Raw genomic sequence first — 16,539 nt, forward strand, 5'->3', positions numbered from 1 at the left:
GACTCCTGTGTTCTTTGCAGGGCCCTGGGATTGCTCCTCATCCTCCTCATGCTGCTCATTTGTGTCTCAAATGCTTCTCTGATCATTTTTAGTGTTCCTGCTGGTCTTTTCTTCTAAATCTCACATCAATCATTTCATCATTTCATTTCCATGCTGGGCTTCACCCCTCTTTGTGTCTCCCCTGCACCAAAGCCTCCCTTGTTCCCAACCTCCCAGGGCTGTGGGTTCCTGCAGCTGCCCTGGGAATGAGTCCCTGAGGGCTGTGCCTGTCCTGGGTCCCTCAGGAAGCTCCAGCAGCCCCAGCCCCACTCTGGGTGTGCTAAATGTGTCCCCCTGAGCCTGCACGTGGCCTGGGGACAGGGCTGAGCCTGGCTTTGGGAGGACACCAGAATTCTGCAGCTCCGCTTGGCTCCAAAGCTGGGTTACCTGTGGGGACCAGAATTGTTCCACCAGCACTGTGGGGGCAGAGGAGGCTCCAGCACAGCTTGGGGTGATTCCCTGGAACTGTCAGCTCCCAGCTCCTCTGGAAGAGCCTCCAGGGAACAGAGATTTCCAGGGAAACCCTCTCTGCTGCATTGGAAAACTCCTTTTGGGGCCAGGTGGTGGGAAATTCTCTGCCAGCCTTGATTTGCACCTCTTGGTGCTACTTCATTATTTTGTCACTGGTGTGTCTCCTCTCCTCAGGGAGCTAAATGCAAAGATGGATTTACTGGAAAACATTGGATTTTAAGAGTGTACAGTTCCTATTATTATTATTATTATTATTATTATTATTATTATTATTATTATTATTATTATTATTATTATTTATTCTCTATTTCAAACATTTTTGATCTCCTACACAGAGCTGCTGCACCTCTGTTTATTACCTATTTGTTCCTGTAGTGCTCTGAACCTCTCATTTCTTTTACAGCTACCATGGAAATACAGAAATCCATAACAGTTTTATGGAAAGGAATAACACAGTCTTAGAGCAGAATTAATGTTGGATAAAATGTGCTCAGATTTTTTTCAAATTAACCTTTTCTTTCCTCCTCTGCTTCAACAGAAATTGCCCAAGTTATTGCCTCTTACACAGCCACAGGCCCAGAACAGCTGACTCTTGCTCCTGGCCAGTTGATTCTCATCAGAAAGAAGAATCCAGGTGGTTGGTGGGAAGGAGAGCTCCAAGTTAGTTCCTCTTTTATTTTTTCCTTGTAAAATCCCATTTTAAAAAAACGGTTTTTAGTAGTTCAGAATGCTGGATGTGTTGATGAGAAATAAACCTGACAATTCTGCAGTGCAGCAGGTGCCAATAAACCCCAAAAACCCTTCCAGGGCTCCCACCCCTGCCACGCCTGGCTTGGGGGGCAGGAGAGCAGCAGGGAGGGCTCAGGGATGCTTGGGGCCCTCCTGGTGGTTTTGAGGCAGAACTTGACAATTTGGTCCCCCTGAAGGAGGCTCTGTTTGCTTTGGGGTTTAGCAGGAAATTTGAGGTGGAACAAGGCCATGGATTTATTTGTGCAATGCAGATCTCAGACTAATTCAGTTCTTTTTAACCCTTTGTGCCTGCCCTTTTTGCCTTCCCTGGTGATATTTTTTTTATCTTTTGTGGAGAAATCCTCTTCCAGGGTTCCTTTGGGGTTTTCTCTCACTTACCTTGGTGCTGTTGGTAACGTTTAGCTTTGAAGAGTCTCCATTAAATGTATTTTAAGACAGAAAAGAAACTTCTCTGGGGAAGAGCTGCCACAGTAACCACTGAGCAGCTGCTGGGAGGCTCTGAAACAATTCAGTTTTGGTTGTGTAAATACTCAGATGTAATTTAGATGCTGTAATGTCTTACATGTGGTTTTACAATTGGGTTTTATTTTGTTAGCAATCCCTGACTGTTCTTTTTATTCTCCTGCTCCACACTTGGGAGTCAGAGTGAAGGGATAATAAGGCAAATGTTTTTAGCATTAAGCATTAATGCAGTGTTCAAAAATATCTTAAATTGTCTAGATAGACCTTAGATCAAGTGTTTTCTTTTTCAGTAAAGATTGAGACAGGGAAGAAGTAGCTCAAGAATAGTAAATCCTTTAGATGACTTTTTCCCCACCAAAGTTAACAATCTGTTTTTCAGAGGCAAAATTCTCCTTGCCCAAAATGCCAACCTTATTCTAACACAAAGAGAATAAACAGTTAAAATAATTCTTGAGACAGAGTTAGAAGCTGGGATTCAAAGTTCTGGGAGAACCTTTCTTACTGCAAGGAATTTTTATGGATTTGATTTGCAATGGACATTGTTTGGGGAGACAACAGGATGAGGTTTCCTGCTTTGGTGACACAAGGCATTGGAAAGCTTGGATCTGTTCTTGTAAAAGAAAAGAGGAAATTTGGATTCTTAATCTGTTTCAACTGTCACAATCTGGGGATCTATTTTAATGTAACAGGTGTAATAATGAACAGGTGTTTCATTAGAAATACTAATAACATTCTATCTTATCTTTAGAACATTCAGCTAGTGGCACAGAACAGATGAGTTTTCCCTCCCCAACTGCTTTCCCCTCTGGGCTGGGCAGTTCTGAGCCCCTGAGCCTGCCCATCTCCTCCTGAGCAGTTCTGAGCCCTGGAGCTGTGCATCCCCTGCTGGGCAGTTCTGAGCCCTGGAGCTGTGCATCCCCTGCTGGGCAGTTCTGGGCCCTGGAGCTGTCCATCCCCTGCTGGGCAGTTCTGAGCTCTGAGCCTGCCCATCCCCTGCTGAGCAGTTCTGAGCTCTGGAGCTGTCCATCCCCTGCTGGGCAGTTCTGAGCTCTGAGCTGCCATCCCCTGCTGGGCAGTTCTGAGCTCTGGAGCTGTCCATCCCCTGCTGGGCAGTTCTGGGCCCTGGAGCTGTCCATCCCCTGCTGGGCAGTTCTGGGACCTGGAGCTGTCCATCCCCTGCTGGGCAGTTCTGAGCCCTGGAGCTGTCCATCCCCTGCTGGGCAGTTCTGAGCTTTGAGCCCATCCCTTGCTGAGCAGTTCTGAGCTCTGAGCCCATCCCTTGCTGAGCAGTTCTGAGCTCTGAGCCCATCCCTTGCTGAGCAGTTCTGAGCTCTGAGCCCATCCCTTGCTGAGCAGTTCTGTCTCCGCAGGCGCGGGGCAAGAAGCGCCAGATCGGTTGGTTCCCGGCCAACTACGTCAAACTGCTGAGCCCTGGCACCAGCAAGAGCACCCCCACCGAGCTGCCCAGACCTGCAGCACCCTCAGGTGAGCCCTGCCTGCCCCTGGCACCCCTGCCCTGCCTGCTGTGCCCGTGCTGGGCCTTCAGCTGGGAGGGGTGTAGTGCTCCAGAGCCTCTGGGGCATTCCTGCATCCCCCAAAGCAGCCCAGCCCATCCCTGAGTGTGGGACAGGAGCTCTGGGATGTTCCTGCATCCCCCAGACCAACCCAGCCCATCCCTGAGTGTGGGACAGGAGCTCTGGGATGTGTCTGCATCCCCCAGACCATCCCATCCCTGAGTGTGGGACAGGAGCTCTGGGATGTTCCTGCATCCCCCAGACCATCCCATCCCTGAGTGTGGGACAGGAGCTCTGGGATGTGCCTGCATCCCCCAGACCATCCCATCCCTGTCCTGACTGTGGGACAGGAGCTCTGGGATGTTCCTGCATCCCCCAGCCCAGCCCATCCCTGTCCTGACTGTGGGACAGGAGCTCTGGGATGTGTCTGCATCCCCCAGACCAACCCAGCCCATCCCTGACTGTGGGACAGGAGCTCTGGGATGTTCCTGCATCCCCCAGACCAGCCCATCCCTGTCGTGACTGTGGGACAGGAGCTCTGGGTTCTGGGATGTGTCTCCCTCCCCAGAGCAGCCCCTCCCTGCCCTGAGTGCAGCAGGAGCTGCAGAGGCTCAGGAGGATCCAGGGCTGCACCTGAGGCTCCTCTCCTGCAGAACCCCCTGGTCTGAGGTGACCTGGGACAAACCCCCATGGGGAGGGACTTTTCCTGTGCACTGCAGCCTTGGGAAGGGACACAGGAGGCACAGAGCAGGAACATTCCCACAGAATTCCAGCCTGGCTGGGCTGGAAGGGCCCTTCCAGATCCCATTCCATGGTGCTGTGTCTGTGGCACTGCTGCTGCCTGGCCCCTCTGGTGGTAGTTACAAAGATCCAGCAAATGCCTCTCTAAAGCCTCCTGGAATTCAGGTTTAGAATGGCAACTCAGCATTGAGACACAACCTTTTACAAGGAAATGGGATGAGATTTTTTTTAATGTATTTTTGAAATTATTTCAGGTTTGACAATCTGGGACTTTTCCCACATGCTAAATTTTACAGAACAAAATTTTAGCACTTTTTGCAGAACATAAAAATCTTAATTAAAATGTAATTTAAAAAAAAAGGAAAAGCTGTTTGGCAAATAGAAATAAGTTGCTGGCTTGGTACAAGGGCAAAAATAAAAGCAAATTTTAGGATTAATCCACTGGAGAGAACCTGCCAGCAAAGCTCATTAATGGAAGTCTGATGTCTGGTGGGAAAACCAGAAGCCCTGTGGCCTGGCAAAGAGAAAACAGCAGAGAAATAGAGGGGGTTATGTATTTAACTAAACAGTCCTGCTGCTTCAGAGAATTCAGGGAGCTGCTTTGTCAGAAGTGATCAGGACCAGCTGGGATTCTGAGATTGGATGAATTCCACTGCAAGGGAATAGAAAATCCCTGCTGGAACCAGTCCTGGGTGCCAGCAGAGCAGCCTGGATGGCCTGGGATGCTTTTGTCCAGTTCTGTTCATTTTCTCTCATATTTTCCAAGATTTTTTTTTGTTCTGAAAACCTCACAGGGATAACAAAGGCACCACCATCAGCTTTCTTTTGGATTATGCAGCTTCCAATAGTGGAAGTTCCAGTGTGTCCCAGGTTTTCCTGTCCACTGACCAGTCCTGGTGGGGGGCTCCAGGCCAGGTTGGAGCACCCTGAGGCAGTGGAAGATGTCCCTGTCCATGGCAGGGGTGGCACTGGATGGGCTTTAAGGTCCCTTCTAACCTGAGCCCTGCTGGGATTCCATGAAACTCTTTGGGATTTTTAAACCCCTGGAGTTTGGGGGGGCTGAGCTGAGCCCCAGGATGGGCTCTGGTCACTGCAGGGTCCTGGACACTGAGCCCATCCAGAGGGGCCAGCGAGGCTGGAGAGGGGCTGGGAACACAAACCCTGAGAGGGAGCCCTGGGGGAGCTGGGGGTGCTCAGCCTGGAGAAAAGGAGACTCAGGGGTGCCCCCATCCCTCTGCCAGCTCCTGAAAGGTGCCTGTGCTCAGCTGGGGCTGGGCTCTGTCTGCAGCAGCACTGACACAGCCAGAGCTCACAGCCTGGAGCTGCACCCAGGGAAATCCAGGCTGGAGAGCAGGGAAAAGGTTTTTCCAGCAAGGGGGAGAAAGTTCTGGCCTGGCTGCCCTGGAGGTGGTGGAGTGCCCATCCCTGGGGGTGTTTAACAAAGCCTGGAGGTGGCACTGGGTGCCAGGGCTCAGCTGGGCTGGACTCCATGGGCTTGGAGGTCTCTTCCAACCCAGGGATTCTGGGAATTCTGGGAATGCTGTGGAGCTGTCCCAAGCCATGGGCAATGTCCAGAGGTGACCTCTGCATGTGGGCAAGGCCAGGCTGGAGATCAGGAAAGGCTCTTCCCCAGAGGGTGCTGGCACTGCCCAGGCTGCCCAGGGAATGGGCACGGCCCCGAGGCTGCCAGAGCTCCAGGAGCCTTTGGCCAGCGCTGCCAGGGATGCCCAGGCTGGGCTTGGTGGGGTCTGGGCAGGGCACTGGGGGGGTCAGGGATGCTCTGGGGTGGCTGCAGCCCCAGGTGAGCCCTGTCCCCCCCTGCAGTGTGCCAGGTGATCGGCATGTACGACTACAGCGCGCAGAACGACGACGAGCTGGCCTTCAGCAAGGGCCAGATCATCACCGTGCTCAGCAGGGAGGACCCCGACTGGTGGAAGGGGGAGGTCAACGGCCACGTGGGGCTCTTCCCGTCCAACTACGTGAAGCTGACCACGGACACGGACCCGAGCCAGCAGTGTGAGTGTCCCCGAGTGTCCCTTGTGTCCCACCCACATGCAGCATTGCCGGGCCCCGCCCCCCCGGGCCCCCGGGCTCTTTGAAGACCTTCTGTCCCCGCTGTCTTTGGTTGGTTTCGTTCCCATCCCCCAGCACGTCCCCCCCCCCATCATTTTTGCTCCATGCCTTGCCACGCCTGCCTCATTTCCCCAGCTTGAATTTGCTCATTGTTTTGTTTTGCTTATGTGTTGTTTTCCTCCTTTTTCTAGGAATCATATGTTGTCCATCCCCCACTCAGGCTTGAAAGTCCTCAAAGAGACCCACTATCCCATAGCAGTGCCCAGAGGGATGATGGGAGATGCAGCCTTGATCATGTGGCTTCCAGCATGATCATCTACTGCCTTCTGAGTCAAGAACACACTGCACAGCAGTTTTACCTCATTTGACATTTAGTTGCATGGAATCGCAATGGTTGAGTTAATTACCGACAAAATTAAACTGATTCAAAACAAAAAACAAAACAAAACAAAACCACACACACGCAAAAAGAAATAAAAATCAGAGGATAGTGGGTCCTTTTGTGGCTTTCAGAGTTACCAAACTAATTTTTCCACCTTTGCACAGGTGCTTTTGGTAGTTTTAAAAATTATTTTTTAAAGATATATTCTAGTCTTTTAAAGGAAAAGTATAAATTTAATTTCTTCATTGCAATTTTTGTTTGTGCAAAAAGACCCACTATCAAGGAATGCTGCATGTGCTATTAAAATTGTTCCAAATGTCCATGAATTGGAGACTTTATGTATCTTTCTTTTTTATTGTTCACTTGTCCAGTGTTGTCAATGTGTCTTTTTTTTATTATTTTCATTTTCTTTTTTTTTTCTTTTTTTAATTACAAAGAACAGAAGGAGTTAAAATCAGTTTAAGGAAGTTAAAATGTGCCCAGTTCCAGGTATTTTGTTGTAGTTACTGTACTGTTTGTAACAGGTGTTGTTGTTGAGTGTGTAACCCATTGTGGGGAGGGGAGCTGCCCTCCTCCCGTGCCAGAGGCAAACCTGGAGTGATGTTTTACCCAGCTCTGTTCATCTGATTTTGCACGTTCCTTGTAGCTGCAAGCAGTGAGCAAACAGCCTGGTCTGTGAGTGTCCCTCAGTTTGTCCCATTCCCGGGTCAGAGACGGGCCCAGCTGGGAATTCCCTCCGGGCTGGCATTCCCAGCCTCCCCTGGGAGGGCTCTGCACCTCCCGAACGACGAATGTATAGAACTGTCTCCCTGCAATCCATTGCCAATGTTTACATTTCCAACGAGACTGTGGAACTGACACAGACGAGTCAGAGATGGAGCCATGGGTGGAGCTGGAGCTGTGCCCAGCCCAGCCCTGCCCTCTCCTTAGCGCCCGGCTCTCGCTGCAGGTGCTGGCAGTGCCCTCTCCCAACGCCTCCAGCACAGCAGAGCCCTGCTACTAACGATTTACCACGGGGTTACGTCCTGGTGTCTGTGTCCCCCTGTCCCCGAGCCCCTGCTGGCAGCCTGGAGCACTCCCAGCCCAGCTCCCTGCTCCCGACCCGTCCTGCAAAGGTGCAAAGGACAAGTGAAGCTCCTTACTCAGTTGCACTTCAGTATTTCATCACTATGAATGTAAATTATATAAATATATAAAAACCTGCAGCTTTAACAACTGTAATCCAGCCTTTCCAATTAGTTCCATGTATAGAGAATTAAATCCTTCGTACAAAAGAGGCCGACAGTGTTTGTTGTTGTCTCGTTGCTGGGTCACACCGAGCTCGCCCCGAGGGCTTTGGCAGCAGCACTGGAGCCCTTTGCCCCCCCAGGGACACCTGCCTGGCTTCTTGGAACCCCCCAGGGACACCTGCCTGGCTTCTTGGAACCCCCCAGGGACACCTGCCTGGCTTCTTGGAATGTGATCTCCCTGTAATTGCTCAGATCCATCATTGCTCCCTGCAGCCTTTGTCCCTCTGGCTCAGGGGGGATTGCTGGCATGTCCTTGGACTGCTGGAGGGTCCCTTCCAGCTCAGGATGTTCTGGGATTCTCTGATTCCCTGCTCAGGGACCAATCAGTGGATTCTGATTTTTTTTAAATAGATGAATTATCTATTCTTTCTTGGTTTGCCATGGGTTTACCTGGATTTGGGATGTGTTTTATGCCAGCAGCTCAAGTCTGAAAATATGAGCAACTGCACTGATTTTCCTTCTTGTTAGAACAGTATTTAAATAGTTTTACATCTTTCATTTCTACCATAAAAAAATAATTCTTCTCCATCATGGCCACTTGCTGACAACTGCAGAAATGGAGCAGCACATCCCACTTGTGATTTCCAGTGCTCTCTGAGGGGATGGAGCCAGGTTTGCCTCCACTCTGACAGTATTTTCTGCATTAACTGACATTTGAACGAGAGCCTCTCCCTCTTTTCCCATCCTGAGCTGCTGGGTTGAAAACCTGACTGGATGAAAGCTCTGGCCCTGAGGGACATTGTGGGTCCTGTGAGCTCAGGCCAGAGCCACAGACTGAGTCTGCAGTGAAACCTTGGCAGTGCTTCAGCTCTGGGGGATTCAGGTGCTGCTCTTCTCTTCCTCTTGACATCGAGTGAGAGGAAGAACAAACGAAGCTCTGCAGTGCCCTGGGGGTGCAGGATCTCCCCCAGTGTGTTCAGGGCTGGGGCTGGAGCCTCCCAAGGTCACTGGGAGCTCCTGGGGGCAGCTTTGGGAGACTGGGAGGAGCACTCTGGGGTTGTTCCTCTGGGACTCACAGGGAACCCCCAAATCCCTGGGGCTGGCAAAGCCCTCCCAGCCCAGGCAGTGCCAGCTGTGCCCCATGGCCACCCTGTGCCCAGCCCAGAGCACTCAGTGCCACCTCCAGGGGACACCTGCAGGGATGGGCACTGCAGAGCTCCCTGGGCAGCCCCTGCCAAGGCCTGAGCCCCCTTTCCATGGGCAAATTCCTGCTGCTGGCCAAGCTGAACACACACGAGGTGCTGCTGGTGCCTCAGGCAGAAGAGCAAAATCAATCCCATGTACAGAGTCCCAGACACTGACACTCCCCTGGGGCTTAAGTGACAGATGCTGGAATCCCTGGAGTGTTCATTTCCTCCCTGAGTCCCTAAGGGTGCTCTGCTGGCTCAGCAGGGAGGGTTTCATCCTCCTCCTCCTCCTCCTCAGGGATTCTCCCTGAGCTGCAGGGAACAAGGCATTGCAGTGACTGCCTTACATGTCTTTATGGATATCAGTATAAATCAATATATAAAAATGGATCTGTATGAGAAAGGGAGTCTGACAGTGACGGCCCCAGCAGCTGGGGCTGCCCCTGGATCCCTGGCAGTGCCAAGGCCAGGCTGGACACTGGGGCTGGAGCAGCCTGGCACAGTGGGAGGTGTCCCTGCCATGGCAGGGGTGGCACTGGCTGGTCCTTAAAATCCCTTCCCAGCCAAATCATCCTGGAATTCTGGGAATTGGTTCTGTGTCTTCACTTCCCTGTGCCAGGTGCCTTCTCCCCTTGCACAGGAATTGTCACCTGAGGGATGGAGAGGAATTCCAGAGGCTGCCAGTGCTGCTGGGGTTTGTTCTTCACTGGTTTTACTGTTTGTGGGAATTCCTTCTGTATTCAACTGCTGACAAAGAATTCCCTTGGAAGTTTTTCCAGAGATTTGTTCTTTTCAGTACTTGAAATCTGTCCAAGACATCTCTGGGTGTGAATTGTGGGTTTGTCAGGAACATTTTGCTTTATATTCAGGATCAGTTTTATTTAAACCTCAATTCTTTAGGAGCTTTAGTGGCTTCACTTTCTGTCTCCATGATCTCACTGAGCACATTTTATTCCCATAGGGAAAATGAACTGAAATTCTGGTTTTGTCTCTGGTTTTAAAGCACTTTTTAGTTCTTTGTGGTTATTGACTCCAGCTATTTAACTTGTTAAATAGCAACTTCTGGGCAGTAAATTCAGATGACAAATGACTTGGTTTTAACTTTAATTTAGGCAACTTCTGTAGATTCAGGAGCAATGTGCCTCAACTCTTACTGCATGAGCAGAAGTGACCCAGAGGGCAGGGTGACCTCAGCTGAACACGGTGCTGAGGTGACCTTTGGCTCTCAGGCCATTGTCCTGGAGCAATGCAAATGGAAATGGTTTTCACCAAGGCTTCACTGCCCACCTGGGGACTTCCATGGGCAAAGCTCTTGAACTGAGCTGGGAGGGACCCCAGGGATCCCCCAGTGCCACCCCTGCCCTGCCCAGACCCCCCCAAGCCCAGCCTGGGCATCCCTGGCAGCGCTGGCCAAAGGCTCCTGGAGCTCTGGCAGCCTCGGGGCCGTGCCCATTCCCTGGGCAGCCTGGGCAGTGCCAGCACCCTCTGGGGAAGAACCTTGCCCTAAAATCCAACCCAAACCCCGCCTGGCCCAGCCCCAGCTGCTCCCTGGGTGCTGTCAGGTCACAGAAGCAGAGATCAGAGCTGTCCCTCTGCCAAATGAAAGTGAAGAAATGATAAAATGCTGTTAGATAAGAGGTTGGAAGATTTAAAATACTGCATTTGGTGCCCACATTCCTGGTTCCAAGGGAAGTGCCTGCAGAGCACCTGTGTTTGTGAATTCCCTGTGGAATGGGGCTGTGCAGTCCCCTCTGCTCGGGCCCATGGCTGCTGCCTGTGACTCTGCTGCTGGCCCTGAGTGCCAGGGCTCAGACAGCCCTGGGGCACAGCCCAGGGGTGAGCTTTGCTTTCCTGATGTGTTCCAAACCCCTCCAGGCCTTGTTAACTCTGAGATTTACATTTCTGGGTGCATTCTTGGCCTCACCTGTGGGATTTTACTGTCCCCAGCAGCCTCTGGAAAGGGATTGGTAGAATCAGTGACTCATGGAGTGAGGTTGGAGCACCAGCAGTGAGCACATCCTCAAGTGCCACACCCAAACCTTCTTTGAGCATTCCAGAGAGGGCAGTTCCACCCCTAAATCATGCTGCAAGTTTTGCCAGTGGCACTGCCCAGATTTCTTTCCAGCTCCTTCCCTGCACCTCAGAGGGAAGAGCTCTGCTCTGCCAGGAGCTGGACACACTGGTCTGCTTGAGAAATTCCAAACCTGCTGAAATGATTGAAAATAGCTGAGAAATGGAGTGGGGCATTGCAGATGGAGAGATCTCTTTGATCCCAATGTCCTCACCAAAAGCCTGGGGTGGCCTCTCAGTGGAGGGTCCATCCCAGGAGATTTAAGAGGAATTGGTTGCATCTGAAACAGGTGCTAAGAAAGTTGAATGTTGAAATGCTGTGATTTAAATAACTCAGCACTGAGAGGCCCCTCGAGGGCTGGGTCCAGTTCTGCTCCTGCAGGAGAGCCCTGGAGGGGCTGGAGCGTGTCCAGGGCAGGGAATGGAGCTGGGAAGGGGCTGGAGAATTCCTAAAGGAGCTGGGAAGGGGCTGGAGAATTCCTGAGGGAGCTGGGAGGGGCTGGAGAATTCCTGATGGAGCTGGGCAGGGGCTGAGCCTGGAGCAAAGGAGGCTCAGGGGGCCCTTGTGGCTCTGCACAAGTCCCTGCCAGGAGGGGACAGCCGGGGGGGTCGGGCTCTGCTCCCAGGGCACAGGGACAGGAGCAGAGGGAACGGCCTCAGGCTGGGCCAGGGCAGGCTCAGCTTGGCCAGCAGCAGGAATTTGCCCATGGAAAGGGGGCTCAGGCCTTGGCAGGGGCTGCCCAGGGAGCTCTGCAGTGCCCATCCCTGCAGGTGTCCCCTGGAGGTGGCACTGAGTGCTCTGGGCTGGGCACAGGGTGGCCATGGGGCACAGCTGGCACTGCCTGGGCTGGGAGGGCTTTGCCAGCCCAGGGATTTGGGATCTGTGAATAATTAACCTGAGTGAAGGGCTGCTCTCCTGGTGTGCTGTTCCCCTCTCCTAAAGGATTTGGAGGAAAACTGTGACATCACTTTTGCCAGCTCCTGGTTCCTCTAGCAGGACAGGTTCTTGTCTCCTGTGCCCTGGTCACTACAGCCTGGGCCAGCTCAAGGCTTACAGGGAAATCGGGCAGTGGCACTGCTTAGAAAACCTCCCAAGTGCAAAGGGATCAGCAGCTGTGGCCATGGATGTGGATCAGTGATCTCCACAGCAGAACCTCCCTTCCCAAAAGCAGCATCTTGTTTTAGGCTCAGTGTTTGTCTTGGGAGACCCAGATCTTCAGGGCTGACTTTGTAAGGAAGAGGAACAACATCTTTGTGCAAAGGATTTGGAATGATTTTTTACACTTCTGGAGCCCATTAATCTGCCAGGACTGTGGTGCTGGGAGGTCAAGGCACAGATTTGCAGTTCCAACATTTGTCTCTTGGTTCTCCAAGTCCAGAATGGCAGAATTCATGGATTCACCCTCCTGAGAACAAACCAAGTTCATTATTGTCATTTCCCCATCCTTCCCTGGCTTTATTGGATTCCCAGAGCAGCTGGGGCTGCCCCTGGATCCCTGGCAGTGCCCAAGGCCAGGCTGGACACTGGGGCTGGAGCAGCCTGGCACAGTGGGAGGTGTCCCTGCCATGGCAGGGTGGCACTGGGTGGGCTCTGAGGTCCCTCCCAGCCCAAACCATTCCAGGATTCTGTGATCTGTGGAATCCAATTCACCAAAGTTCTTTGGCACCCATGAAGAATGAGCCAGACATTTCCACTGGAAAGGAATCCAGCTCTTAATGCAAAGACAAGGAAAATCTCTGTACTTGTGCTCCTCACAAAGAAATCTCCTACCAGGAAAGTCTCTTTGGGATGTTCTGCTCAGATTTGGGCTCTTTTTTCCCCAAGTACTCCATCCCCAAAAGCAGAGTGTTCCAGTGCTTCAGAGCAGCCCATTCACAGCCCAGCTGGCTGCCAAGGGAGCCACTAAAAGGCTTCATTATTCAGAATGTCAGTGTTCTTTCCGTGGGCTTGGTGCTTGGAAATCACCTTCAGGCCAAGGCTTTAGAACATCTTTGAACAAGAACTTCCCCAAGGAAAAGTAATTAAACACTTGCTTCTCTTCTAATGAAGCACTGGGAGAACTGGGGCTGTTTCTTAGCCCTGTGGTTTACTTGGTACCAAAGAAACTGCTCTGAAATCAGGCATTGTTCCACAGAGATGGAACTTCTGGCTTTTGGAAGGGGCCAAAATCCATTGGTTTGGCATAAAGATGGTATTTCTGCACATCTGCTCTTTATTCCAAGCAAAGTTTGAATTGCACTTGGTGGAGGGCTGTGACATCCTGTGTCTCAAGGGAGCCTTGTCAGTGTCACTCTGCTTCCCACCTGATCCCAGCTCCCAGCTTCAGAGTCAGAGAGGAAACAACCTTGGCTGGCTGTATCTCCTTTTCTGGGTTTGTTTTGCTTGGTTTTGTTTGGGTTTGGGTTTTGGTTTCGCTTTGTTGTTATTTTTTGTTGTTTGGTTGGTTTGGTTTGGGTTTTTTTTGCTTTTTTGAAGTCAAATCCATCATTCCCCTTTCAGAAGCACAGATCAGTTAAAGCAGATGTTGCTGGTATTCCATGGAAATATTGGTGATACACTTGGGCCTTCCCAGTGGCATTGTCTGAGCTCCATTTAGGGAGCTAAAAATGCAGGAAATACTCCCTAAGTATGAACTTTATATGCAAAGAACTGAAAGTCCTTTGGGGCCTGATGTTTCCATGAGGAAAGTTTGTGTCCATGGGGAATATACTGAATTTGCTGAGGGTGAGGGAAAGAATTCACCTGGAGAATTTTGGTTGTGTGAACAAAGTTGAATAGATCATTTTTAGAGCCAAACATTTTCCACCTGTCTGAAATCAACTTAGCTTTTTGAAATACATTGTATTTTATGCAGAAAAGTAGCAAAAACTGGAAGAAAACATTCTGTGTTCCAGTCTCAGAAGAACTTAATTAGGCTCAGCTGAAAAATAATGGCCTACAGAAGAAAGAGTGGAATTAAATGTTCTGTCTAATTCAGAGTAGAAAAGAAAATTCAGGATTGTGGAACTGATATAAAAATCCTCCCATCTGAGGGGATCCATGCAAGGGAGGTTGGCAGCAAAGGAAGGACAGAACTGGTGGAAGAGGAGCTCTCAGTGCCAGCCTTTTCCTGCTTTGAAACAGAAAGGAGAACAAAATCCACCCTTGGCTCAGCCCAGACATCAGTGGGGATCTCCAGTGACCTTTGCATGTCCTGGCTCAGGCCCTGCAAATATCTGGGAGCAGTTTTTAATTGAAGTGAGGAGAAGTGAGGAGGCCCTGCAGGCCCTTCTTGAGCAGGATTTCTGTGAGCAGAGGGGTCAAGGTGAACCTCGGATCTCGAGCATCCACCAGCTGAGGGACTCATTCCAAAGGGCCCCTTGGAGCTTTAGGGTCCCTGCAGCTCCTTCCTAATTCCCTCTGGGATAGCTCAGTGTTTTCCTCACACCACATGGAGTCCTTTCCCCCTTTTGCACTGCCAGCCATCCATGTGGGATTGGAATGACACAACCCAAGGGCCTGGGGGCCTCCAGGGAGAGGTTGGGAATGGGCAGGCAGAGGTGAAGGAGAATTCAAGCTTGGCCACCAGGGAGGAGTCACACACAGAGATGGCCTTTGTTGTACTGAATAAAAAAATGTGTTAAATGGAATGTTTGGAGTCACTGAGAGATGAAGCTTTGCTGGGGCTGTGCCATGGGAGCAGCAATGCAGTGAGCAGGGCAGGAATGCAGTGCTGCTCATGCAGGGCTGTGCCATGAGAGCAGCAATGCAGTGAGCAGAGCAGTGCTGCTCATGCAGGGCTGTGCCATGGGAGGATTGATGCAGTGAGCAGAGCAGGAATGCAGGGCTGCTCATGCAGGGCTGTGCCATGAGAGCAGCAGTGCAGTGAGCAGAGCAGTGCTGCTCATGCAGGGCTGTGCCATGGGAGCAGCAATGCAGTGAGCAGGGCAGTGCTGCTCATGCAGGGCTGTGCCATGGGAGGATTGATGCAGTGAGCAGAGCAGGGCTGCTCGTGCAGGGCTGTGCCATGGGAGGATTGATGCAGTGAGCAGAGCAGTGCTGCTCATGCAGGGCTGTGCCATGAGAGCAGCAGTGCAGTGAGCAGGGCAGTGCTGCGCATGCAGGGCTGCTGTGCCATGGGAGCAGTAATGCAGTGAGCAGAGCAGTGCTGCTCATGCAGGGCTGTGCCATGGGAGCAGTAATGCAGTGAGCAGGGCAGTGCTGCTCATGCAGGGCTGTGCCATGAGAGCAGCAATGCAGTGAGCAGAGCAGTGCTGCTCATGCAGGGCTGTGCCATGGGAGCAGTAATGCAGTGAGCAGGGCAGTGCTGCTCATGCAGGGCTGCTGTGCCATGGGAGCAGCAATGCAGTGAGCAGAGCAGTGCTGCTCATGCAGGGCTGTGCCATGGGAGCAGTAATGCAGTGAGCAGGGCAGTGCTGCTCATGCAGGGCTGTGCCATGGGAGGATTGATGCAGTGAGCAGGGCAGTGCTGCTCGTGCAGGGCTGTGCCATGGGAGGATTGATGCAGTGAGCAGAGCAGTGCTGCTCATGCAGGGCTGCTGTGGCTGCCCCAGGCGAGGGTCCCTGTGCCCCCAGCCCCACTGAAAGCCACTGCTGTTGTGTTTTGCAGGGTGTGCAGACCTGCACCTGCTGGACATGCTGACCCCCACGGAGAGGAAGAGGCAGGGCTACATCCACGAGCTCATCGTCACCGAGGAGAACTACGTCAACGACCTGCAGCTGGTGACAGAGGTGGGGCAGCCCGGGCCCCTCCTCCCTCGGCCACTGCCAAATTCCTGCCCTGTGCAAAGTTCCTGCATTTCACTGCTGGCCTGCCTGCCTTGGGGGGTCTCTGCCCTGTCCTCCTTTATCTGTGTTGATACTGATACTGGTACAGATAGAAGTACAGATAGAGATAGAGATAGAGATACAGACATACAGATAGATATAGAGATATACAGATAAACAGATAGATATACAGATATAGAGATATCCAGATAGATATATAGATATACAGATATACAGATGATATACAGATACACAGATACAGATATACATATAGATATACAGATATACAGATATACAGATAGAGATACAGATATACAAATATACAGATACAGATATACAGATATACAGATAGATATAGAGATATACAGATATACAGATATAGAGATATACAGATAGATATACAGATATACAGATACAAATATACAGATATACAGATACAGATACAGATATACATATAGATATACAGATATACAGATAGAAATATACAGATATACAGATATATAGATACAGATACAGATATACAGATACAGATACAGATATACAGACAGATATACAGATATACAGATATACAGATACAGATATACAGATATACAGATACAGATATACATATAGATATACAGATATAGAGATACAAATATACAGATACACATATACAGATATACAGATAGATATACAGATATACAGATACAAATATACAGATACAGATATACAGATATACATATAGATATACAGATATACAGATACAGATAGATATACAGATATACAGATATACAGATTCAAATAGATATACAGATAGATGTACAGTTATACAGATATACAGATGATCTACAGATACACAGATACAGATACATAT

At 50.7% G+C, this 16,539-nt stretch overlaps 1 protein-coding gene across 4 annotated transcripts in view; it reads left to right on the forward strand.

Annotated features, from left to right (window-relative positions):
- The window catches only part of ITSN1 (intersectin 1), a 111,383-nt gene that overhangs the window by 82,837 nt on the left and 12,007 nt on the right, over positions 1-16,539 (forward strand). For 3 of the 4 annotated variants that reach the window (XM_050970700.1, XM_050970730.1, XM_050970771.1), the window contains 4 exons: positions 1,049-1,170; positions 3,093-3,207; positions 5,802-5,993; positions 15,529-15,650. In XM_050970700.1, the coding sequence (XP_050826657.1) occupies positions 1,049-1,170; positions 3,093-3,207; positions 5,802-5,993; positions 15,529-15,650 (551 nt within the window). Of the gene's footprint in view, positions 1-1,048; positions 1,171-3,092; positions 3,208-5,801; positions 5,994-6,241; positions 7,710-15,528; positions 15,651-16,539 lie in introns of those variants that run through there. The other variant, XM_050970822.1, reaches the window with a different exon arrangement.

The sequence above is a fragment of the Serinus canaria genome, chromosome 1 (genome assembly GCF_022539315.1).
Source record: "Serinus canaria isolate serCan28SL12 chromosome 1, serCan2020, whole genome shotgun sequence".
NCBI lineage: Eukaryota > Metazoa > Chordata > Aves > Passeriformes > Fringillidae > Serinus > Serinus canaria.